Source organism: Ambystoma mexicanum, chromosome 12, assembly GCF_040938575.1.
Source record: "Ambystoma mexicanum isolate Mex_15411 chromosome 12, UKY_AmexF1_1, whole genome shotgun sequence".
NCBI classification, from domain to species: Eukaryota; Metazoa; Chordata; class Amphibia; order Caudata; family Ambystomatidae; genus Ambystoma; species Ambystoma mexicanum.
In genome coordinates, this window is record NC_090936.1 from 87,768,955 (window position 1) to 87,793,958 (window position 25,004).

The 25,004-nt window shown below is 46.5% G+C and overlaps 2 protein-coding genes across 3 annotated transcripts in view; one reads left to right on the forward strand and one right to left on the reverse strand.

Annotated features, from left to right (window-relative positions):
- FBXL13 (F-box and leucine rich repeat protein 13) overlaps window positions 1-25,004 on the reverse strand; it is a 2,326,763-nt gene that overhangs the window by 1,222,444 nt on the left and 1,079,315 nt on the right. The gene's annotated exons all lie outside the window — the stretch shown is intronic.
- Window positions 1-25,004, forward strand: part of LRRC17 (leucine rich repeat containing 17) — a 289,859-nt gene that overhangs the window by 237,262 nt on the left and 27,593 nt on the right. Inside the window, exon 3 of the mRNA XM_069628060.1 lies at window positions 23,915-24,070. Coding sequence (XP_069484161.1) covers window positions 23,915-24,070 — 156 coding nt within the window. The remainder of the gene's footprint in view (window positions 1-23,914; window positions 24,071-25,004) is intronic.

Consider the following 25,004-nt stretch of genomic DNA (forward strand, 5'->3'; position numbering starts at 1 on the left):
AGGGGCAACGGTGTCCATTGCTCTAGCCATGGAATTATTGAAGGTGTCGATCAGCAGGTTTAGGTCAGCGTTGGCTGGGAGAGCATTGAGGATAGGTAAGACCAGTGGTAGTAGGGCTTCAGCAGTAATGTTGCGTTTATTCCTGGTGGGACATGCTGGTGCCAAGGGGTGCTTATTGGGCAGTGCCTGATTGGTGTTGACCTCAAGAGGGATCATGTGGTGATCGGTCCATGCCAGAGGTTGGGGGTCTTTGCAGGTTGTATTGCAATTATGAGTTGCTACCCAATCAAGGGTTCTGCCTTTTTGGTGGGTAGGGAGTACAATGAGTTGAGTAAGACCATGATCGGTTAGGACATTGGCTAGGGATGCAGCATGTGCATCGTTCGGGTCTTGGTAGCCGAGATTGAAGTCTCTGAGGATCATGATTTGTGCTGATGGTTTGGAGTTTTCGGTGATGAGGGATGTGATGTCTTCTTCAAAGGTCCCAGGAGGGACTGGGGGTCTATATATGAGGTGGATGGTGATCGTGGTTGTGGGGGATGTTTGTAGCTTGGCTGTGAGTAATTCACAGGATGTGACTGTGACTGTGTCGGTTGGTCTAAGGCCTAGGGCGGATTTGGAAATGATCGCTACACCTCCACCTCTGGCGTTTGGTCTGTCCGCTCTGAGGATAGAGTATTTGTCTGGGATGGCTAGCGATAAATGGGGTCCGGACGCCTCATGGAGCCAGGTTTCTGTTAGGGCTAGAAAGTCAAGGTCGTTGGTAAGCTGCAATTTCTGTGGGGTGGGCAGCCAGGGATCTGACGTTGAGTAGGGCGCCTTTTAGTGGGGGAGATGTGGGCTTGTTCGAGGCAATGTGCTTTGTATTAGTTTTGGTGTAAGGTTTGGAGCTGGGTCTAGAAATTGTGGTGGGGAGCCTGGAGCCTAATCTGTCATTGCGGGCTGTGAGGTTGGGAGTAAGGGATGAGGTGGTTAGGCCGGGCGGCATGAAGCGGGCGGGAGGTTTGGTGGTCGGTTTAATTTGGTTAGACTTAGCAATGGGGCTGGGGTGGCTGTTGGTAGGTGGGCCGTGGATGGCAATGGAGGTGGAGGTGGGAGGGTGGTTCGTGGAGGGGAAGGGGGATGCGGAGGGTAGGAACGGAGTGGGGCATGGGATGGGGTGGTGTCTGGGGCACCCTAGTTTAGCCAGGCCGTCCTAGTGGGCTATGTAGCTATTGTTGCTACAGGGTATGTTGTCCTGTATTAAGCAGAATGGGAACATGATTAGGGCGAGCCAGAAGATCATGGTCTGTAGATAGAGGTGGATTCTAGTGGCGCTGGTGGGGAGCAGGCCAGACTATGATAGTCAGTGGCTAGTTGGCATACATCAGGGGCACCTAGATGTGACAGTTCCTTACATTGACTAAAGTGCATACATCAGAGGGCACCTAGATGTGACAGTTCCTAACATTGACTAAAGTGCATACATCAGAGGGCACCTAGATGTGACAGTTCCTAACATTGACTAAAATGGGGCAGCGCCTAGAATCAGAATAGTACATTAACTGAAATGCAATGGGCCTAAATTCAGAATAGTGCACTGACTAAAATGCAATGAGGCAGTAAAGACACTAGGGCTAGAAGCAAAAGTGTGTACAGATAAGGCTAACATGGCATGTGCAGACAGGTACAGTAGACCAAGAGGGTTCACTTAAATGTGGGATTCACAGGTAAGGCCAAAGAGGCATGTGCAGACAGGTACAGTAGACCAGAAGGGTTCACCTGAATGCAGGATTCACAAATAAGGCTAACGTGGCATGTGCATACAGGTACAGTAGACCAGAAGGGTTCACCTAAATGCAGGATTCACAAGTGAGGCTAACATGGCATGTGCATACAGGTACAGTAGACCAGAAGGGTTCACCTAAATGCAGGATTCACAAGTGAGGCTAACATGGCATATACAAACAGGTACAGTAGACCAAGAGTGTTCACTTAAATGCGGGATTCACAAGTGAGGCTAACATGGCATGTGCATACAGGTACAGTAACAGTAGACCAGAAGGGTTCACCTAAATGCAGGATTCACAAATAATGCTAACGTGGCATGTGCATACAGGTACAGTAGACCAGAAGGGTTCACCTAAATGCAGGATTCACAAGTGAGGCTAACATGGCATGTGCATACAGGTACAGTAGACCAGAAGGGTTCACCTAAATGCAGGATTCACAAGTGAGGCTAACATGGCATATACAAACAGGTACAGTAGACCAAGAGGGTTCACTTAAATGCGGGATTCACAGGTAAGGCCAAAGAGGCATGTGCAAACAGGTACAGAAGACCAAAAGGGTCACCCAAGTGCAGGGTTCCCGGTAAGGCAATGGGCTCATACAATGGGGGCAGCAAGATCGCAGCACAATAGGTTCAAAGGCAATGTGGGCAGCAAGATCACGGTGATATGGGAACAAAATGCAGTGTGGGCGACGGGCTCTTTCTGGGCGGCAGAATGCGGGGCTTGCAGCGTCGTGAGAAAGGGTTGTCCCGAAGTGGATAGGTGGGTTTGGGTGGATGGCTGGGTGTGGATTGCTTTGCCCCTCCAGTGGATAGCAAATCAAATGAGGGGGTGGTGAGATCACCTCGAGTTCTGGCGTCAATAGGGGTCCCTGGCAGGGGCGGGCTCAGATGCAGGAGAATCGTACCTTGTGAAGATTTCGATCGAGTCAGTAGAGCGCAATCCGGCGCATAACAGGCATAGAACAGGGCCTTATCGCCGCAGGCCTTGCCGGATGCGGGCCGGCTTCCGCCTGCCAGCGGGAAGGAGGGATTTAAATCCCCGATGCGTTGCTGGGCAACGTGATACTTCTGGTGCCGGGAGCGCGGGCGGCCATCTTAAGAGCAGGCGAAAGATCGAGCATTCCTTCGCGCCGAAATTCAAAAAAGAAATGCTGTGTGGGCACGCTTGGGTATCCTCTTACCTACAAGCTACAGCAGCCCACCAGGACTGAACGGTGCTTCATTGTGGCTCGACCTGCTAGGATGTGGGTAGGAGCAGGATCGAGTGCAGATGGGGACAGCTGCTGCAGAGGCAGAGAGAGCTCCTGCTCCCTCTGAGGATCGGTTTGTGTATTTGAACTGCTGCATTTAGGCTCCCACTGCAAAAATCGAACCTATGTGTTCCATTGTCTGTGTATTTGAACTGCTGCATTTAGGTTCCCTCTGCAATAATCAAACCTAGGTGTTCCATTGTCTGTGTATTTGAATTGCTGTACAAATATTTGTATTTGCATATTTGCATTTTATACTTAGTCAATGTTGCGCCCTTTACAAACACTGCATCTAGACTACTCCCATATTTGCTTTTGAACTCTGCACTCAGCCACACAGTTTGACCAGACATAGTTAGCGCACCAATACAGAATTGGATACAGGCTCCCCCGCATACAGCACCCCTACCAACAATGCACACACACCTGTGCATCCTGCTCCCCACCTCCCACATAAGTATCATACACATCCTACTCCTAATACTAGCAACATACCAATGCAACACCACTCACCACAACACCATGTCACTACATCTCAACCACGTTAACAAACCCTGGCCAACTGACTGCCTCCTGCAACACCAGACACAAATCACTCTACCTTGCAATACCCTCGAGAGGAACGGCAGACTCCGTTCAAGACTTGCAAAACTCCATGAACCACTAGCTAGAACCCTAGCATCCTCTAACAAACGAACAACTAAACACTGGCCCACTCCAACCACCACCAACAGCCACCCCTCCAAGACCCAAACTACAGCTAGTCCCACCTTACCTAAGGTAAACAATCCTAGCCTCAAGGGCGCCCTAATAAACTCTAGATCGCTAGTCGCACACGCTGCAGAGATAGCAGATATCATCCACTCTGAACAACTAGACATCCTAGCAGTCACCGAATCTTGGCTACACGCCGCAGCAGGACCTGCACTCTCACTGGCTATACCAAACGGATATACCATATTGCGATCAGACAGAACCGATACTCGGGGTGGAGGCATTGCACTCATAACGAGAAACTATCTACCCTGCAGACTAGTGCCATCCTCAGTCATCAACTCATGCGAGCTCATGACAGCCAAACTAAACATACATAACATCCAGACTCTCACAATATATTTGGTCTATAGACCTCCAGGCCTCATTGGGACCTTTGAAGATGACATATCAAATATCATCTCGAATGATCTAAAAAAACTCCTCAAGTCCTACTATTAGACGACTTGAACTTAGGTTACAACGACCCCAAAGACACACATGCATCCAATGTGGCTAGTATCCTAGCGGAGCAAGGATTTACCCAAAGAGTGCTCACCCCCTCACACAACAAAGGCAGAACCCTTGACTGGGTAGCAGACTACAACTGCAATGCCCTGATAACCTCCATATCCCCCCAGATTTGGACTGATCACCACCTCATAACCTTTACCCTAACTACCGCCAAACCCACCTTGGCACCCACACCTCCAGCTCCGCCCATTCCTACGCGGAACAAAAAAAACATCACCTGCGACAAACTGCTACCCTTCATCCTCCCTACACTCAACGATATCCCGGAAAACCTGGACCCCGAAACCATGGTTAAGGAATTTAACCACATCATGACCACATCTCTCGACTCTATTGCACCACTCAAACTTAGATAAAGCAAACCCAAAGCCCATCTCAATTCATGGTAAACCCCGTACCATAAAATCATTGCGCAAACAAAAAAGTCATTGTGAGACAACCTGGCGAGCACAACCTTCTGACGAAAACAAAGCCAACCTCAGCTCCATCACAGCTCTATACAAAAAAGAAATCATCCTTGCTAAACGCGAAACTTACAACGCTAGAATTGCCCAAGCCAACTCTAGCACGAAAGAACTCTTTGTCATCCTCAAAGAGCTAGAAGCACCCATCCCTGTGCCAGACAACTGCATCAAAGACCAACTCTGGTGCTCAAACATACAACAAGCTCTAGCTAACAAAGTCACTACCCTCCAAACAAAAATTGCCAAGAAAAAAGCCACACTCGCGGTCAACAAACCCATTAGCGTCAACCTAGAGCAACCAAGTAACTCTACCAATCACCCCAGATTTAAGTTTTCCAAAGTCACCACAAAAGAAACAGAAAATACCATACAATCTCTCAAACCAACCAACTGTCAAGGCGATCTATGCCCTGCTCAACTTCTAAAAGATGCAGCCAGAGATCTGGCCCCCTTCATCACGAAACTTATTAACTCGTCCTTCTCTACCAATACCATCCCAACCAACCTCAAAGAATCATGAGTGCTTCCTCTACTGAAAAAGCAGTCCCTAGACCCACTAATACCCAACAATTACCGTCCGATTACTACAGTGCCTTTTATCTTAAAGATCTTAGATAAAATGGCATACTCCCAGATACAAAAATACTTGGAAACCAACTCTCTACTAGGAACTAGGCAATCAGGCTTCCGACCCCAACATGGGACAGAAACAGCCCTCTTAGACCTCAAGTTACAGATAGATGAACTCTGGGATGAAGGGAAATCAGCCCTCCTTCTACTCCTGGATTTATCAGCTGCCTTCGACCTGGTCGACCACAGGGTCCTATGCAGCTCACTTCTCCAAAGAAGCCATAGCATGGATACAATCATTCCTAACCAACAGGACTATGAGAGTCTTTTCTCCTATGGCAGCAGCCAACCCCATCCCCATAACTTGTGGAGTGCCCCAGGGATCTTGCATCTCACCCACCCTCTACAATATCTTTACCAAGCCCCTTTTCGATAATCTGGACCTTCTGGGTGTCACCTACACTAACTATGCAGATGACACACAGATTCTCATACCGCTTACAGGTGATTACGACAAGGATGTGGCCTTGGTGAACAGGATATATCTCATCATCCAGGCATGGATGGCCACCCATGGTCTATGCCTGAATGATGACAAAACGGAGATCATCATCCTGGGCACTCCCACGACCCTCAAAAAACTCAGCCCCGAATACTCAGCATTCAACATAGACAATAATATCATTACTGTCGCCAAGGAGGTTAAAACTCTGGGCTTCTACCTGGACTCAACTCTCTCCTTCAGCAAGCAGGTCAATGCCCTGGCCTCGACCACGGCATATACATGCAAGTTGATTAGAGCGGGCAAAGCCTTCCTGTCACAGGACAGTTGCATCACCCTAGCCAGGGCCCTCATCTTATCCAGGCTGGACTACTGCAACGCTCTATACATAGGAGCCAATAAACAAACCATCAAAAAAATCCAACTCCTAAAAAATAATGCACTGAGAGCAGCCCTAGGAATCCCCAAGAGAGAACATATCTCCAATACCAGAAGAGCCAACAACTGGCTCTCCACTCATGGTAAAATAAAACTAAAAACTGTCTCCCTCACCCACAAATGCTTGAACAATGCAGCACCCAGTTACCTATCTGACAGATTCACCTTGAAGCCTACCACAAGAATCACCAGATTAGCCAACACCAACTACCTCTGGGTCCCCAGATACAAACGTGCCAAAATCGGAGGCAGCAGCTTCCAGGTCAAGGCAGCACTCCTATGGAACTCGCTACCATCCCCTCTAAGAATCTATCAAACCTATCACAAGTTCCGTCAGAGCATCACTAGATGGCTCAAAGATGCCGACATCTAGGCATATACCCTGCTGACTTTGCCAGGCACCTTCCTCTACACTGCACGCAACAACCGCATCAACTACTTTGTAAAACTATGCATGCCTCAATGTACCTACCTGTATTTATCATAACCTATTGTGCCCACATGTAACCAATCGGCACCTGCACACAAATGTATTTTACATGCTGTAACCAAGCTTTGAATATCCTTATGCCTTGCGCCTGAATACCCTCGGGTCTGGAGCGCATTACAAATAATAAACTAAACTAAACACGGTTGAACTCTTTAAAATCTGCAAGGAACTTGCCAATCGTACCGCAGTCTCCTCTTCCCCCCCAGGCCCTCTGCCATGCACTGGCCACCCACTTCTCCAAAGCTTTGGACATCCTGTCCTCTCTGTCATCTGCTTCCCCTACACCCGCTCTCTCGCCTCCCTTGGCCCCCTCCACCGGCATACTCTCCTCTTTCTCTCCCATTGCAAAGATGAGATCTCTAGAGTCCTCCGCTATATGAAAGTCTCCTCTAAATAGGTGCTCCCCTGCTCCTCCAGAACCATCAAGGACAACATTGCCTCTCTCGCTCCAGCCTTGGCTGACCTCTGCAACCACTTATTTGCCAAAGGTTCCTTCCCCGAACCCCTCAAGCACTCTCTTGTGCACCCTCTCCTAATAAATGATGCCTGCTGACCCTTCTTGCCCGGATAACCATCACACTATCTCCATCGCCCCTTTCTTGGGCAAACTCATGGAGAAGCTGGTCACCCCACAACTGATCCTCCACACTGAAATGGCCGGCTACCTCCACGATCAGCAGTCCGGCTTTAGGGCTGCCAGAGGCACGGAAACTTCTCTCCTGAACACCAGTGAAGACCTACTCTCCAGCCTGGATTCCAACTCTCCCTCTGTTCTGATCCTCCTCAATCACACTTCTTCCTTTGACACAGTCAACCATTCCATCCTGATAAACCGTCTCCATGATAACCTAGGCATCATGGACAGGGCACTGGCATGGCTTACGTCCTTCCTTTCAAAAAGACCCTCCCAAGTGCAAATTGGTCTTTTCTCTCCTCCACCACACTCTACCTGTGACCTCTCTAAGGGCTACATTCCATCGCCATGGCTCTTCAACATCTGCCTGGCCCCTCTGTCCTACCTGAGCTCCACTTTCTCACCTCATTTCCAGTGTTATGCAGACGACACACAGCTCTCCTTCAAGCTGCCATCCTCTACCTCCTCATCTTCCCCCCCCCCATACCTGACTGCTATTCAGGCATGGTGCTCTGCCAATGATCTCTGCCTTAATGCCAGTAAGACAGATCCTACTCATTGGGACGCCTGCTCCTTGTCCCCCCCTCTCTGGCCAGATTCCTTGGTCCCATCCCCTCACCCACCTGTGAGGCAAAAAAACCTTGGGATCATCTTTGACTCCTCTCTCTCTTTCTCTCCACACATCACAAGAAGTCCAAGTTTCAGCTCCACTTCTCAGCGGAATTCTACCTTTCCTCTCCTTCCCCCAGAAGCTCCACGTCTCCAAAGTCCTTGTTCTCTGTAGGCTTAACTACTGCAACAGTCTCTTCCTCAATCGGCTTCTTTCCTCCCTTCGGGCCCTCCAACTAATCCAGAATAGGACTGCAAGACTTATCCTTGGCCTCAAGCCCAGAGGCTGCATCTCTCCTGCCCTAAAATCCCTCCACTGGCTCTCAGTGACAGCAATGATCACATTAAAGACCCTGTGCATAATCCACAAGGCTGTCTGGGGCCTGGGACCTCTTTACATCCAGCTTTCCCTCCCTAAATACAGCCCGGCCAGAGTCCTTCGGTCCTCTGGCTCCAACTATCTGCAGATCAAATGTTTCTCCAAGCAGAAAGTGGGAGGTAGATCCCTTTCCTCAGCTGACTCCTCCCTCTGAAACGGCCTCCCTTCCCCCTTCAACTTTAGCCGGATCTTCTAAAGTTCTGGAAACTTCTCAAGACTTTTGTTTTCTCCTCTTCCTTCCCTCTCCCCCTCCCGTGCTAACTCTCCCTCTGCCGCAATTTTTTATTTTTTATTAGTGTTTTGGTTCAAACAAGTGTAAAAGCCTTTCACTACTTGCAAAGGAAAGAAAATACAATTTACACATTTTAACATATCCTATTATAAGTTCAAACATTTTACATCATTAAAATCAATTTTCATCATTATAATTAACATTTTTCTTCACTGCGATTGTCACTTGGTAGAGCGTCCGTTGGATTCTACAAATTTGAACTCGTTCTCAGCACTTCAATTTTCCTCGAAAGTTCAGCCAAGAACCTACACAGTGCAATTATCAAGCTTTGTTGCTGTCCGCCCATCAGGCTAATCCACATGGCATCACTCACAAATAATGTCCCAAGATGTCTCTTTCTGTCCTCCCTCAATGCTGGACAGTTCCTCACCAGGTGTTTGGTGGTTTTCCTAGCAGACCAGTTTGTGCAAAATCTACATCTCCGAATTTCCTGAAATTCCCACTTACTCAGTATTTCCAGCGTAGGGAATTGATTGAGTCGGAAGCATAGGTACATAGCCCGCATTTTTGGGCATGGGAAAATGAGAATGCATTTTGAGATCTCCCTTTTAGTGTGGAATTTTGCATGTTCTCCGTAATGAGAGTATGTACCCAACGGATCAGTAGTTTCTGCCCAGTCATGTTTGAATAGCTTTTTCTAAGCTCTTCCCTAGAGGAGTCAATGACTAAAAGCAATTCAGACATTTATGTCTTAAATTCAGTGATGGTAGAACCTGAGCCTCTTGTCTGGTCTGCCCCGCAGCTCTGATAGAGGGACGTTGGTGGTGGATTTATTAATTTAGCAAACTCTGGCAGTCTCCTCCACTTGGCTCTAGTTGCCAGGGAGATAAGACCAAACTTGTGTCTGATAATTGAGTTTGGTACTGAGTTTGCCAGCCCAAACGTTTTTTCCAGAACATGCCTTGGATGGAGTTAAGGTAAGTCCCCAGGTCACATAGTGATATGTCTTAGCCATACAATACAGTAGGTTCCACACTTAGTAAATAATACAGCAGCAGGGGTTTTAAAGAAAAGTGACAAAACTGGGAGTAAATCCACTTCATTTTTGCCAGCAGGGGAGCACATTTTTCCCTAACAGTCTTTCCAGCCCTCCCTAGAATTTTTATTGGTGATGCTATAGCCCAAGTATCTCATAGACTGAACCTTCTCCACGGGGAATTCTCCCACACGCCATGTCAAGGTCTTAGGCCTCCTCTTAGTGGTGAAGATCATCACCTTGGACTTTTGGCCATTCACCTTTAAATGGTTTTCTACTGCATAGCTGTAAAAAAGTGTTAAATTCCTCTGCAGCCCAATTGGTGTCGAGTCAAACAGAATAATATTGTCCGCATAGGTGATCCAGTCAAAGGATACTGAGCCCAGTTTAACTGAGTTGGTGGTGCCTCCCTCCCAGACCTTTTTGAGGTTAGCCATGTAGAGCTTGAACAGGGTTGGGGCCATGACACATCCCTGATGCAAACCAACATAGGTAGATATAGGGTTTGGCATGGCTCCTACCCTACTCAACCTGAGTCTTAACGTGGTGTCTGTGTGTAATAATGCCAAGAGCTGTACCAGTTTGAGTGGCATGTTCACTGCCAGGAGGTTCTGCCACAACTTTGATCTATTTACAGTGTCAAAGGCATTCGACATGTCATTTGTCTCTTTACAGCTGCAAGCACGTGCAACATGGTCAAAGCATTTGGGGAGGTCCCCATTCCTGACTGAAATCCTATCTAATATTGTGATAGTAAGTTTTGTGATGCAATCTGTCCTTTTAGGTCCCTCAATAGGAGGGTTCCAAATATTTTGTTTGATGAGTCTAGGAGGGCAATGGGTTTGTAGTTTTTTTGGGCCCGCATTATCTCCCTGCTTAAAGATTGGACTAATGAGAGATTCTTTCCACGCTTGCTTTTAAGTTAATGCCGGAGGAATGTTGTCAGGGCCATGATCCCTGGATGATTTTGCTTTTCCAATGGCCAACAGAACGTCCTCTACCTCCTAAGCAAAATTAGTCTGTACAGCCCCCACTTTATCTAGGTTGGGCTGAACTCTGTCATCTTTGGGCAAGGAGTATTTTCTTCCCACATAGTTCACCTAAACTTGTGCCTCAATGCTGCACTTGGTACAATCCTGCAGTCCTTTGGTGACCCCCCTGCCATCAACCTCCAGAAACTAGCAATATCGTTTTGATTGAGGTACTAATAAGCGCCTGATTTGCTATAATGTGTCTTTCGCATCTAAGAGATTTTAGGGCATGTTTATACTCTAATAAGATTCGCCTCTTTGCCTCTTGGAAGACAGGCACACTAATAGAGTTTGTAAGGGTGGCTTTGGTTGCCTTTTTCTTAGCCTGCTTAGCCTCCCTAACCCTCGTGTCATAGGCATAATTGTAGTAGTCTTTGGTTGTAGTTGTTTGAATTAATCCTATCTCCGGAAACTTCCATCTTAATCATCTCTTGTTCCCATATGGTCATGAAGGTTCTACACGCCTTAGCGTTCCACTTAACCGACAATCAGCCCCCTGCCTGTGTGTTAAATACTACACCATATTCAAGATGGTGAGTGGTGTTTGGTAGATGCATAGTCAGGATTATTGGAAAGTGGTCACTGCCTAGGGCGCCCCCCTGGCCAAGGTATCACATATACAACCCAGATCAGTGGACACATAGAAATAGTAAATCCAGCATCTCTCAGTCCCTCCAATAGCATGTGTAGAACCCATTAATGGATTGTTCCCCTGGCAGACAACCCTGGAGGTCCCATGTTGCAAAATATTGCTCCCACACAGAATCCTCCTGCAGACTGTACTTGAATACAGGTTGCATTTAGGTCCCCTGCCACAATGACATACTCGTTTGTACTCTTCCCTAACCATTCTGTGAACAAGACATCAAGTTCCAAAAGCAAATCCGAGAGTTGGATGTTGGTTTTATTCTAATATAGTTTGACAAACAGCAGATTTGCTTTTAAGGATGGATTTATTTTTTTAATAGCCATCAGATCTTTAGACATAACCTCAATCTCAGAATGGATACAGTCGCAATTTACGTCAATTGCAATCAAGAGGCCACCTTTAGGTCGGCCCTTAGGGCCTCTGATTGCTGGCTTGCAGTAGGTTTGGTAGCCTACTAACTTCAAACATTTTTATGGCCATGGTTTCTTGAAGTAGGATCACACTAGCCGTCTTCAAGTGCCTTGCAGAGGGTCCATTTAATTTCTGAAAGCCACACATGTTCCAGGACATTACTTTCAGAGGACCTCCCTCAAAGACTCGTCTGTTTAGATTTTGTTTTCTTAAATATCTCGATTGTGGCTTCGAGACAAGACCAGTCCTCCGAATCAGTACTTGCCACTACTGAGCTCCCAGACTTATTAGAAGTAACAATTGCCAATTCTTGTACTATTGGCGTCGGGTTCAGAAAGGCCTCCACATCCTCATGTGATTGTAATTCTCCTAGCTGATAGAGGGTACTAAGAGCTTCTTGATTGCTCCACACAATTTGTGCAATCAGATTTGAGGCATATTAACAAACTGGCCTCTCTGCTCCTTTTTTTTTAGGAAGGCTACCCTTTGGATGTCGTCTGATCACAGGGCTCAAAGCTTTGGGATAGCCTGAAATCCTTTGATCATTTGAACCCTGTTTATGTGGTGTCGGCTGAATATTTGTGAGTCAATTCGCCAGCTCATTTTTGTTGCCTGAAAGTTCTGGTTGTTGCGAGGTGAGACCCAGCTTCTGGTCTGAATGAAATTTGGTGGCAGCCACCATCGGGTCCGGACTAAGATGAGCCAACGAGGAGGAAGCCAGGCTTGGTGACACAGTTGAAGCTACAGGCTCATTTTCCCTTTTGTTTGATATATAAGTACTCTATAGAGGGAAGGGGTCTGTATTTAGTACCTCCTGGTTCCCCAAAACTACAGTTATTTTGGATTGCTTTTTCTTAGTTGTTGTTTTGGAGGCAGCTCCCTTGTTTCTTGAGTTTGTCGCCAGTAGATTTTGAGGTGGCTCACTTTGAGTTGTTGCTTATTGTTATAAAACTTTGAAGAAGTGTTTTGAATCGTTTCATTTATGGCCGTTTGGGCCTGGGATTTTCTTTCGGTCTTTTTCTTCTTTTGGAGCTTGCATTTTCTTTTTTGTCTATTCATCTTATCCATCCCGCTCACCACTTTCCTCTTCTACCGAGTCACTGATAGAGTGTACCTCCTTTTCCTCCACCAGGCTGGGTACATCCAGCAGAGTTTCCTTTTCCTTAAGACATAGTTCGACCAGCGGTGATGGACTGTCTGGCGATTTGCTGGTTGATCTTGCAGGGTCTTGTGGCTCCATTTGGCCGTCCCTTATTTCCACCCAAGCCATCTCTTGTTGTTGGATTTCGCCCCTGCTTTGGACCACTTCCTTTACCCCTGCAGTAGTTGAAAGTTCAATGCCCCTTTCTTGCATTTGCAGGTGGTTTTAACCCTGGTAGCCAGCAGTGGTCTCAGCCGGAGCCAAGGAATTTAGTTTTAGGGCATTTTCTTGCACCACCTCTGTAACATTATCATATAGCCTAAGCAAGGATTCCAGTACTAAGTGCAGTGCCGAGATAGAAGCTGGACCTAATGTTTCCATCCATGGCATGATGTTGGAGTCCCGCTGCAGAGTGATGTTTTTGGGGGTGAAGTAATTGTCATTTAGTAGTTGGTCTGGGGTTTGCCTCGTCCTCCGAGTACTCTGATGATCGAGTATTGAGCTATTTAGGGGACTCAGATTACGTTCCTGGCCACTCCGAATCCTTGCATGTTCTGGATGGTAGTGCAATGTCCCTTTATTGCAGGGTCAGTGAGAGCGTTCCATGATACCATCCATATCACTGCAAAGTCTCTCAAAAGATAGGTCCAAAACACACACGTTTTTTTATTTGCGATGGTGAGATTTTGCATATTGCTGTTTTTCCATAGTTCTGTAGTTAGAGGGTGCCTGTACCCACCACAGTCCCCATTCTGTTAAGTCATGGGAGATGATTTGGCAAAGGTTACATGGGCTTTTTCCTGGACATGCACTACTACTTTGTTTCCCCCCTCGCTCAGGGCCAGGGCCTCCCCATTTAAAGCGTGGCTAGTCCCTAGCACTTCTGAATACAGACTTGGCGTATTGGTTTGTTCAGGATTCGCGTCACACTGCGTTCCTCCCTTGGCTACCTTGTCTGCCTCAAGTGCCAGGGAGATTTCAGATTGACAGTCATTGAGGTTGGATTCAATGTCAGTGGGAGCAGCATTTAAGTCTCTGGGAATCATTCCCATTCGGTGCTGCTGCCCTTCCTTCATCCCTTTAGACTCTTCATGTGCTCAGAGCACTGCCTGCCCCTTTTCAGTTATAATGAGTTGTCCATTCCGTAGTTTAGACATCTATTATTACCACACCGTGTGTGCAGGTCAGTCAAATTGCTTAGTGCCAGATGGTATTACGTTTGTTGTCTGCTTTCTTCAGACACCACAGACCGGACTCAAAGGGAAATAAGATCCGCCCTGCAGTCACCCAGTCACCAAGAACTGGGCTCAAAGGGAAGAATAATCAGCTCCACAGTCGCCCAATCGCAATTTGGTAAGTTCTCAATGGGTATGGTGTAAACTTTCCGTAAGCGGTAGGTAGGTTGACAGGTCTCCCTCCATAGTTCTAAAGTTATGAGTAAGTCAACATCTCTAACCATTTGCAGGAAGGTCCAGGGCGGAGTCCACTTCCTTCACTCACCGAGGACCACCAAACACTGAATGCTCTGCGTTCTTTAACAGTCTTTATGGAGTTGCTCCTCCTCCTCAGGTTGCACTGAGGAAAGACTGCTCACTGCTGACCACCAAAGACCACACAACTCTACACATGACACCACGCTCTGCCGCTATGACTGGGGATGGGTCCCTTCAGAGTCATACAGGCACCAGACCAGTCCCCACCAGTACCCCTGCATCCTTTGCCAGCACTTGTCCTCTGGCTCCCTTTCCCAGACTAGCCCAACTTGCTACACCCGGCCCCCCGCACTCATCCTCACTTTCCCCCTTTTCCCCTGGCACTTGCTACCTTGGCCCACCCAGCACTTCCCTGCCTGCTTCCCTGGGGGCACCCCACTCCTGCACTTTTTCCCTTTACCCCCTTACCCTCTGCACTTATCACCTTCTCAAGCACTTGTATGGTAGGATTGTCACAAGGCCAATATAACATTTTTGTTGTTTTGTTTTGGTGTTTTTCTTCGCTCCTGATTCCCTTGTTCTCCCCCACCCCCATCTTTCCTTGTTGCGCCTGGAAACACTTGTGTATAGGCGCCATCCAAATTTCCAATAAATAGATAAAATGCGCAAGTCCTATATGCTTTTATATGTATGAAAACTTGCATTCATATCAGGCTGGGCTTTCATATGAGGTTTGTACACATAAAAGAGGCATATAGCAGCAGGCCGACCTAGAAACCAGGTCGAGGCGGAACAATGTGCGCCTCCGAGGAGTTCCTCGACAGATCTCTGATCAGGACCTAACTGATTATGTAAAGACTCTGTTCAACTCCCTCCTTGATCTTCCACCAAATGAGGAGCTGCAACTAGACAGAACCCACCGGGTATACTCATCTGCCCAGCTCAAGCGGAACCTAGTGCCAGACGTGCTCACTCGAGTTCCTTTCTTCCGCCAGAAAGAAGCAATTATGGCGGCTGCCAGGAACTCTGACTCAATACAATTCCAAGGCACGAAGATCCAGCTCTTCCAGGACCTGGCACCCTACACTCTAGCATGCCGACGGCGCTTACAGAAAGTGACCTCCTGGCTACGAACCCAAAAAGTTAAGTATCGATGGGGGTTTCCCTGCAAATTGATCTTTGAGTTTCGAAACCAGCACTATACAATCACCTCTGAAGAGGAAGTGAGATCTCTGATGTCAGAGGATCCAGGGGATGAAGCGCCAAATCCACGGGCTCAGAACACGAGGAGCTCTGCCACACAGCCCGTGCCGAAAGCTGGGAGACAAAAGGTTCGGCGGCGACACCAGTCCGCAATGGGCTCTTCCCAGGGATCAGAAGCGGGAAGGGACCCCCTCACCCCGGAGAGTATGACCACCCTGGAATCAAGAGAAGAGAAAGAGTAGGCTGCTACCTGATTCCGCTGCGGTAAGCTCTGAATCCCGCTCTGAGAGGGCGGGACGCCACTGGAGCCCTCTCCTGTGGCCAGCTCTTGCCTTGGTTAAAATGCATCTCAAGTGCCTAATTGAGGCTCTTGGACTGATATATTTGCCTTCCCCTCTCTTGGGGGGGGGACTCATCCAGGAGCTCCAGACCCCCAACTTTGGGCAAGAGACTGAGGACGACTTGGACAGCCTGATCACAACCCCGTAAATTGGCCAGTTGTCTACCGCCACCCAAAACCCTGGTCGAGTACACATAGATTACTGGAATTTCCATACCTCAATCAACTTATGCCCCTGAGTGGATGGCGCCTTGACCTAGTTTACATTAGGTTGAAATCTATTCGGGGGATGAAATTAGTACATTCCGGGATGGAAACAAATTGGTTATCTTGTTTTGTATGCTTTTACTTTCATTACCTATTTGAGTTTAATCTGGCACTGTTTAATTGGTATTATTTTTCTACTCACCATAGATTTCATAACAACCACACTGCAGCGATTTTCCTGAACGGAGGTCTAGCGTTTGGTCTCTTTAGGGGAGGAGAAGTGGAACGAGAGCCCATGCGAGTACAAAATGGCAAACCTGAGTTATAGATGTATTTCCCTTAACGTGCAGGGTCTGAACTCCCACTTAAAACGAAAAGCACTCCTGCACAGATTAGGATCCCTAGATGCAGCATTTTTATTCCTTCAGGAGACCCACCTGCGCCCTGTAGATGAACCTTGCCTCAATGATAAGCTCTACCCCACTAGGTTCTTTGCCTCAAGTGGTCTAAAGAAACGAGGGTTTGCCATTTTAGTGCGCAGGGGAATTTCCTTTAAAACCGTGGGGGTGGTGCGAGATGAAGAGGGGAGGTTCCTTCTAGTTAATGCCATGCTGGATGGTCGTAAAGTCACATTGGTCTCCATATATGGCCCTAACGTAAACCAGGACCTCTTTTTCATGAAACTGTCGAAAGCTCTATTTGACCATGCTGAGGGAGAAGTGATCATGGGTGGTGACTTTAATGCAGTGGTTAATCCCCTAGCTGATAAGACCCTCCCACCTACGCTGAATGACAGGAATAGTTTTAGAGCCTTAACCTCCCTGCTCAAGGATAACTCCCTGATTGAAGCTTGGAGGTACTATCGCCAGGAAGAGAGGGACTATACTTATTTTTCGGCGGTTCATGGGGGATTCTCTAGACTGGATATGTTTTTTGTAGCGGACTCGCTCATCCATGAGGTTAATGAAGTAGAGATTCTCCCCGAGGCGCTCACAGATTATGCTCCAGTTTTATTAACCTTAGCTTCCCAACAAGCTAATCCCCTTTCACCTCCCACATGGAAGCTAAATGATTTCCTCCTGGAGGACCCTGAGACCCATGCCCACATTCGGGAATCTTTAGACCTCTATTTTAAAGAGAACGACACCGTTGATATGAGCTGGGGCATGGTTTGGGATGCAAGCAAGGCAGTAATTAGGGTGCATTTCATTGACCAAGCAGCCCAACAGAGAAAAGCTAGGAGGTCGCTTCAGGAACAATTAGAGGGGGAGGTCCGTAGATTAGAGCACATACACAAAGAGAAACCTTCGCGGCATGCACTACGAGATCTCCGTGTGGCAAAAAAAGCCCTTGAAGCACATCATATGGGGAGGGCAGCCTATTCCATGATGCGCACCAAACAACTTTTCTATACCAGGGGTAACAAGGCCAACAAACAATTAGCGGCTAAGTTAGGGAAACTGACACGACAGAACAGGCTCGACCATCTAAGGGATAAACAAGGTAAGAGCATCAACTCTGAGGATGGGAAATGTCTCATTGTTGAGGAATTTTTCAGGGAACACGCAGCCCCTCACAAAGGAGATTCACAAACTATTAAGTTTCATAAATGCAGCAATCTTACCACAAATCCAGCACGCCCTCCAGGAATCCTTGGATGACCCAATTTCTCCTGAGGAAGTAGAATCAACCATAAAATCTCTCCCTATTGGCAAGGCTCCGGGCCCAGATGGCTTCACAAACAAGTATTACAAAACCCTCTGTAAGGATCTCACGCCACACCTCACAAGATTGTTCAACGAATGCTGTGAAACCGGAACGGTTACACAATCTATGGCAGAATCCAACACAACTCTAATTCTGAAGCCAGGGAAGGACCCGGCAGAATGCTCATCCTATCGGCCCATAGCCTTGCTCAATACGGATGCTAAAATATATAGTAAAATCATAGCACGACGATTGGGAGAGATCTTGCCCGCACTAATAGACAGAGACCAAACCGGTTTCATCCAAGGGCGCTCTGCCCATGACAACATTCATAGAGCAATTGATTTGATAGCTTTGTCTCCATCAATTCCGGGCCCTCTATCCATCCTTTCCTTAGATGCTCATAGAGCATTTGACAGCATGTCATGGGAATACTTGCAGGTAGTCCTGGAAGGGTTCGAATTTGGCTCTCACTTTATCAAACTGGTCTTATCAAATTTCCGAATCCCTTTGACCCGAGTACGAATCAACTCCCGGTGGACACCTCAGATACCCCTTTATATGGGAACCATACAAGGGTGTCCCCTTTCGCCATTAGTATTTGCATTGGCTATGGAGCCCCTGGCACAACACATCCGTACCCGCCCTGATATTCAGGGATTCGAGGTGAAAGACCTGCACTTTATGCAGATGACATCCTATGTCTCCTAAGAGACGCCCGAACCTCAGTGCCTCCGCTTATGGATCTCCTTGACCAATTTGCAGCGATATCGGGATTTAAAATAAACACAACCAAATCGATAGGCCTGAACCTAACTGAACCGCAACATGTGCTAAATTCCCTTTATAGTACCTATTCCCTCAGATGGGAAACCTCTAAGATACCCTACCTGGGCGTGCATCCGACACCAACCTATTCAGGACTATATAAAGCTAACATCTCCTCCCTGCTAAAAGAAGCCAGGGAATTTTTGCAGAAATGGGCCCTCCAGGAGATTTCCTGGTTAGGACGCATAACCGCAGTCAAAATGACTTTGCTCCCGAAACTTCTTTACACGCTACAGGCACTCCCACTGATCATCCCAGAGCGGGACTTCACAAGCCTACAGACAGAATTGGGTCGCTTCATTTGGCAGCGGAAAACGCCCAGAATTCAGCGCAAGATCCTCACTCAAACTAAACCGATGGGCGGTCTGGGTCTCCCATCTATATTAAGATATTATTGAGCAACCCAGATTGCCCCTATTCTGAGCTGGACCAACAACTCTGACCCCGCCTAAGTGGCAGGATATTGAGCAACTGTGTTCAGAAGCCCCTCTCACTCATCTTCCTTTCCTCCCGCGGGACACAAAAACCTCCCAAAAACCACTCCTCCCAACTACGAAGGCAACGCTCCAATGTTGGGATAGACAGTATAAGTTAAGAGGAATCTCCCCAGGATTTTGGGACCTCTTTCCCCAATCACGCAAAAGCCGGCCTTCACACCGGGACTCCAGGCTAACTCTTACCGACATTGGTCAAGGGAGGGACCCCTGAGACTCCACGAACTATATAGCGATCAAATCCCTCTGACATTCGCCCAATGCAAGGAAAAGTTTAATCTTCCCGAGACCGAGAGGTTTCGATATGTACAATTACGGCATTGGGTCACGAACCCGATTATTAAAAAAGCTGCCACTAGGCAGCCATCAGGCCTGGAATTGACAGTCGTGGAAGGTCTACGTTCACAGAGAGTGGCAAGTTGTTACCGCCTTCTAGAACAGGTCCCCGAAGAGGAAAAACTTCCATACATGGTGGCTTGGGAGAGAGAACTAGGGATTGAAATACCCACAGAATCTTGGCAAAGAATTTGCGACAGGGCACAGAAGTCTTCTAGATGCACTGCAGTGAAGGAATGTTCACTTAAGATCTGTTACCGCTGGTATTTTTCGCCCCAGAGACTGCACGCAATGACCCGGAATACCCGGACTTGTGCTGGCATGGCTGCGGGGCGAGGGGGCACCTAGGACACCTATGGTGGCACTGCCTGATTATTCAAAAACCTATTGGCTAGAGATTAGGTCCAAAATCAAAGACATTAGTGGAATCCTTCTCCCCATGGACCCATTAGTTTTGTTGTTAGGGTACTCGCCTAATGACGGTTCCTACCCCCATTCTGGTCCTACTGCCCGCTTGATTACCCAATTGCTAATGGCGGCCCACCTTACCCAAGCACATTTTTGGAAGGAAAAGGATGGTCCGCACATAACATTTTGGTGGGTTAAAGTATGGGAACTTCTGAGCATGGACAAACTATCTGCTGCATTAGAAGGACACACTTCCAAATTTACGAATACATGGGGCCCATTCTTAGAGCACGTCGCTGGAAAAGAGCACATGTTCTTTCAGCCAAGACTGATTAAATATCTCTGTCAACCCTGACATGCTTATGGAACAAGGGAAGTGTCCTCTAAATGAACATTTGGTAATGGAAGACCTACCCCCCTATGAGACCTGCCGAAGAACTGGTTGGAATCTTGGTGAGATTTACCCCTTCCCTTTTTTTTTCCTATCTTCTTCCTTTTTTTTTTCAAAAAAGGGGTTTTGAGCCTCATTGCATTTTTCATTTGGACAATCTATATTGACTCAGCAATTCATCCTATTCTCGAAAGATACCTACGATCCTATAAACGCGATGAATTACAAAGTTATTAAAAGGAAATGTTGATGTTGCATATGACTTTAGCTGTTGTTGCACCTGTGAAGAAGCTATGAAGTTGATCTCTGGGCGTACTATGATTGTAATAGGCAAGGGATTGCCCTGTTATTCTGTAATCTTGAGATTGACTTTACTGTTACCCGTTTTGTTTTCTGACGAATTCAATGTTCTATCAATATTTCAATAAAAAGACCATGATAAAAAAAGAGGCATATAGTAGTTTTATAGTTCACACATATACAAAATGTACATCTCCTAACAACCGATATCAAAGTTAGTTCCGAATGTTATGTGAATTTTTAGAGGTATGTTAGAGTACATCTACGAATTGTTAACTTCCCATGCGTACATGGAGAATTTGTATACGAAATTTACATTTCTTCTGATAAGGCATTGTTTGCTTCCAATACATATGAAAGCATACATTCAAGTTAACTGTAAACCAGAGCACATCTTTCCATCACATTCTTTCTTGGGGAATCCTCCCATATATTGTGGAAAAACTCCATGACGGAGAGTTGTCCTGCCAGGCCAGTGAACTCTGGTCCTCACTGCCTGGTATAGGGGTAGTAGAGTTTGGACATTCCCAAGACACAAGCAGGTTGTAAGAGAACCCCTTCCCAACAACGCCAATATCCAGTGGGATGGGTATGCCTAGACGTGGGTCCCGTGCCTGCTGGGCCTAGAGACCCAAGCTACTCCTCACTGATGACGCCCAACAAGGCTGAAACATGTCTGGGGATGCTTGTGGGGGTGGGACCAAGCCTGATTTGCATATGGTCTTTCCCCTTTTGTAATGGCTTGGCAGGCGAAGAACGATGGTCTAGAGGGTTGCCCAGAGCGATGCCAGAGGTTGAGATTCATTCTAAAGCTTCCAGCCATCACCTCTTTTGTTTTGCTTAACAGACAAGACTCATCGAGAACTGAAAAGCCTACTGAGGGCTGTGTCTCAGACCCTGGCAGAGACCAGACCCAGAGAAGGAGAGAAATCCTAAAGCCTCTATATCTCAGACACTAACAGATGCCAGACCTAAAGAATGCAAGAGAATTCGAAGTCTGCTCAAGGCTATATTTCAGACCAAAAAAAGCAACCTGATACCAAAATAGACCAGAACCAGAAACATTGGCCTAGGAGGTTCACTTGCAACGAAATGATGGGAATACTTACGCCCAATCAGTAGCCTAAAGAAAGGGGGAAAAGTACTGGCTGGTAGGCAAATTCAAGGAGTGAAGTGGGTGCTATAACCCTGAGAATGAATAAAGCAAAGAGCAGGCTGTGAGCTATAAACCTGAGACTGCAATGTGCCAAAGAGATCTTGTGGGAGAATAGTATCCCGATGGTAAGACTGTATTCTTTGACCCATCGGGTCACTTTTGAAAGAGAGGCCGAGTTCAAAGCGGGAATTCCATTTATGTTATAGCCAACCCCTTGCGCCTTACATGTGCTCACCCCAAAGGCAAGGGTTGCAGCCAGGCACTGTTATGTAGAGACTGGCTGGCATAGTAGAGAATCCGAGGGAGAGCATATACCTATAACACTTACCTGCAGGATTTAGCTGAGCCTACAATGATTCCTTATAGGAATTCAGGATGAACATACATGCCCTTGCACTTTCAAGAACCCCAACACTGCATTATCACATCTAAACACTGTTTATTCTCAAAAAAGAAAAACCTATTTTATTATGAAAAGATCCCTTTCCCTCCCAAGCATGCATCTACACCTGCCCAGCCACTTGTGCAAGTACAGATGTTGAACTATATTTCCGTCTCGTGTTCCGTTGGTTCTTCATCCCAAGGACAAAACACACATCTACGGACCAGAACATTTATTTTTAGCCAACATTTTGGCAGAAAAACAAATTAATTGGGTAAGTATTCCATTATATCTGCAAGAGGACCAATAAGTGTCTTGGTACAAACAAAAGAAAATTAATTCTCACTGTGATACGAACCAGAGGGAACTCTCTGCCCTAGGCAGACTGTCTTTTTCCCAGTGGACGACATGGTGAGCTTGGTTACTCCAGTGGCTCGGTAACACACTTCTCACACTAGCGCACTGGGTTACACAGAAAACCCTAGCACTATAATTAGAGTGCATGAAAACACTTACTGTTCTTCACACTCCTCCCATATCCACGAATGATGACATCAGACATCAGCTGAGAGCTTCTTTAAACATATCTGTGAGGAACTACAATTTACAGGCACTTCAAAGCTCCTAAGTGCCTTTTAACATGGGAATGCCGTGATACGAGAGGAACCCGTGGGGTATCTTTTACCAACATTCAATGTATAGCAGAGCGGATGGACTGATCTTATCCCAGCTTCTTTCAATACGAAGTCAACCAAATAAATAAAAAATGGAGGGCTATAAGGAATTTGTCAAATATGAACCGTATTAATAGAAAGATATAACGGGATGCTTTAGGGGACTGTGGACCCAACACCAACCTTTACCCTAAGTCGGTACTCCCTACTACAATTGGACAAATTAAAGTTTGGGGAACCCCACATACTATCACATTACCAGGTCAGTCTTCACTTCCAACTCACTGGTGCCCTAATCCTCATCAGGGGAAAACCTAGGCTAATTCTAAAGTATTTGCCCTCCTGAGTGGGCTGAAAGCCATCCAATTCATCTATAACTGTATGCTTGGTGCTCTGGATCTATGTGATTTCCTCGCAGCTATTTCCTTGAAGTCCATTTGCTCCAAAAAATCTTTAACATTTTACTACAAAAATGCCTTGGAGGAGCCCCCCCCCCGCAGTTGTGCCCACACCCCACCTAACTTTCTAAATACCTAAACCGACCTCCCCCCACCCCCATCTACTTGTTGCAATAAAATGTGGGATTTTTTTTAGCAAATGGGTTTCGTGAAAATTGGGTAGTTCAGGTTGCTCCCTCTGCCCAGGTGGTGAAGGAGCTCAGGTGTTTTGCAACAGAGGTCCTGGGACATATGCACTCATCCCCTCAACAGGAATCACCTGCTCCTCACAGATATCCAGATAGTCAGGAGAATTAACCTGTTACTCAGCTGCAGCTCCCAAATTAAAAACATAAATGCATACTATAGAAACAGGCCATGTCTGGCTCTAAAATGATCAGGTGAGGTGGACATTCCTTTTAGGTAATGTGGAGAGTGCAATTGGCAGTTACTCAGATGTGCAGCAGTAAACTGGAGACTAACATGATCTATTACAAATGTGGCAAACAAAGGACACATGTGGTGATATGGCAGCCCATTCCGAGCTTTCAATTCTAGGACCCTATAAACACAGGGCACATTGTATTGTTTCGTATATTGAAGTGCAGACCTTACAGTGCCTTAAAGTTATTCAAACATTCTGGTGTCTGAGCAAAAGGTACACATTTAAGCGTTCATCACATTCTCGTGATATGACCAATGTTCTCTTAATTAATTCCAGCATTAGAGACTGTTCCAGATGACATCCCTCCAGATACTGTGAAACTTGATCTCTCCCACAACGTAATCAAGCAATTACATTTGAAAGAGTTTGAAGACTTGCGCAGCCTGGAGATATTAAACCTCAGCAACAATGGAATGGAGACCATTGACCCTGGTAAGAATAAATAGAGATCACTCATTTTTGCAATGTATATAAACGGATGGCCAGATTAGACCTTTGTACTGTTTGGATAGCAATGCATGTTTAGAGCAACAATACTTACTAAACCAGCAGAATCCTATAAACGAAAACTATTTTTTTAAAGCCGGAAACTGGCCCCAACTTGTCCCAGCTCACTCTACCCAACACCCCTCATTCATCTGTCAAGTTTACCTTACCTCCTACAAGACAATCTGTAAACTGTGTATCTCGTTCCCTAGTTATTAAAAAATAGAATAAATATTCCCTTCTAGTAATTGTTGCGAGATAAAAACTTAATTAATTCTCTAATTGTGTTTAACATGATACAGTATTTACCCTTCCATATGTGGGTGTATTTTGTTATTGCTTGCAGTAAAGACGCCTGCACTGTAATTCCCGTTTATTCCTCCCCAACCCTTGAGTAAAAGGACAGGGATGACGGAAGGAGGTAGTGCTAAGGAACATGCTGGGTACATTTCTATTTAAAAAAGAAAACAGGAATGCTGTCGCCGGCATTTTTGCCAGTCATAATAAAATAAATATAACAAATTCACATAGATTCGTATTTATAGAAGGTTCTTCCATCACTGGATCAAACAATAAAATACTGGACATCAGTATTTCTCATGCCGGACCTTCCCGTGCCCATCAGACGAATAAGCCTTTTAGTTCCAGTATGCAAAGTGATGCCTGTGATCCAAACTTTTGATAGTGACCCATAGTCATCTGACCATTCATCAGCCGCAAGTATTGAACTTCCCATCCAGTCTCAATCTTACGTGTTTGCTTGAAGGTTTCCACAGACAGCATCTTCCCTGTTCGAGTCATCTTCTGCATGCACATGCACCTTCATTCAGCCAAGAACTTCAAATAGCATTATTTGTAAATAATCCGTTATGGGTTATGA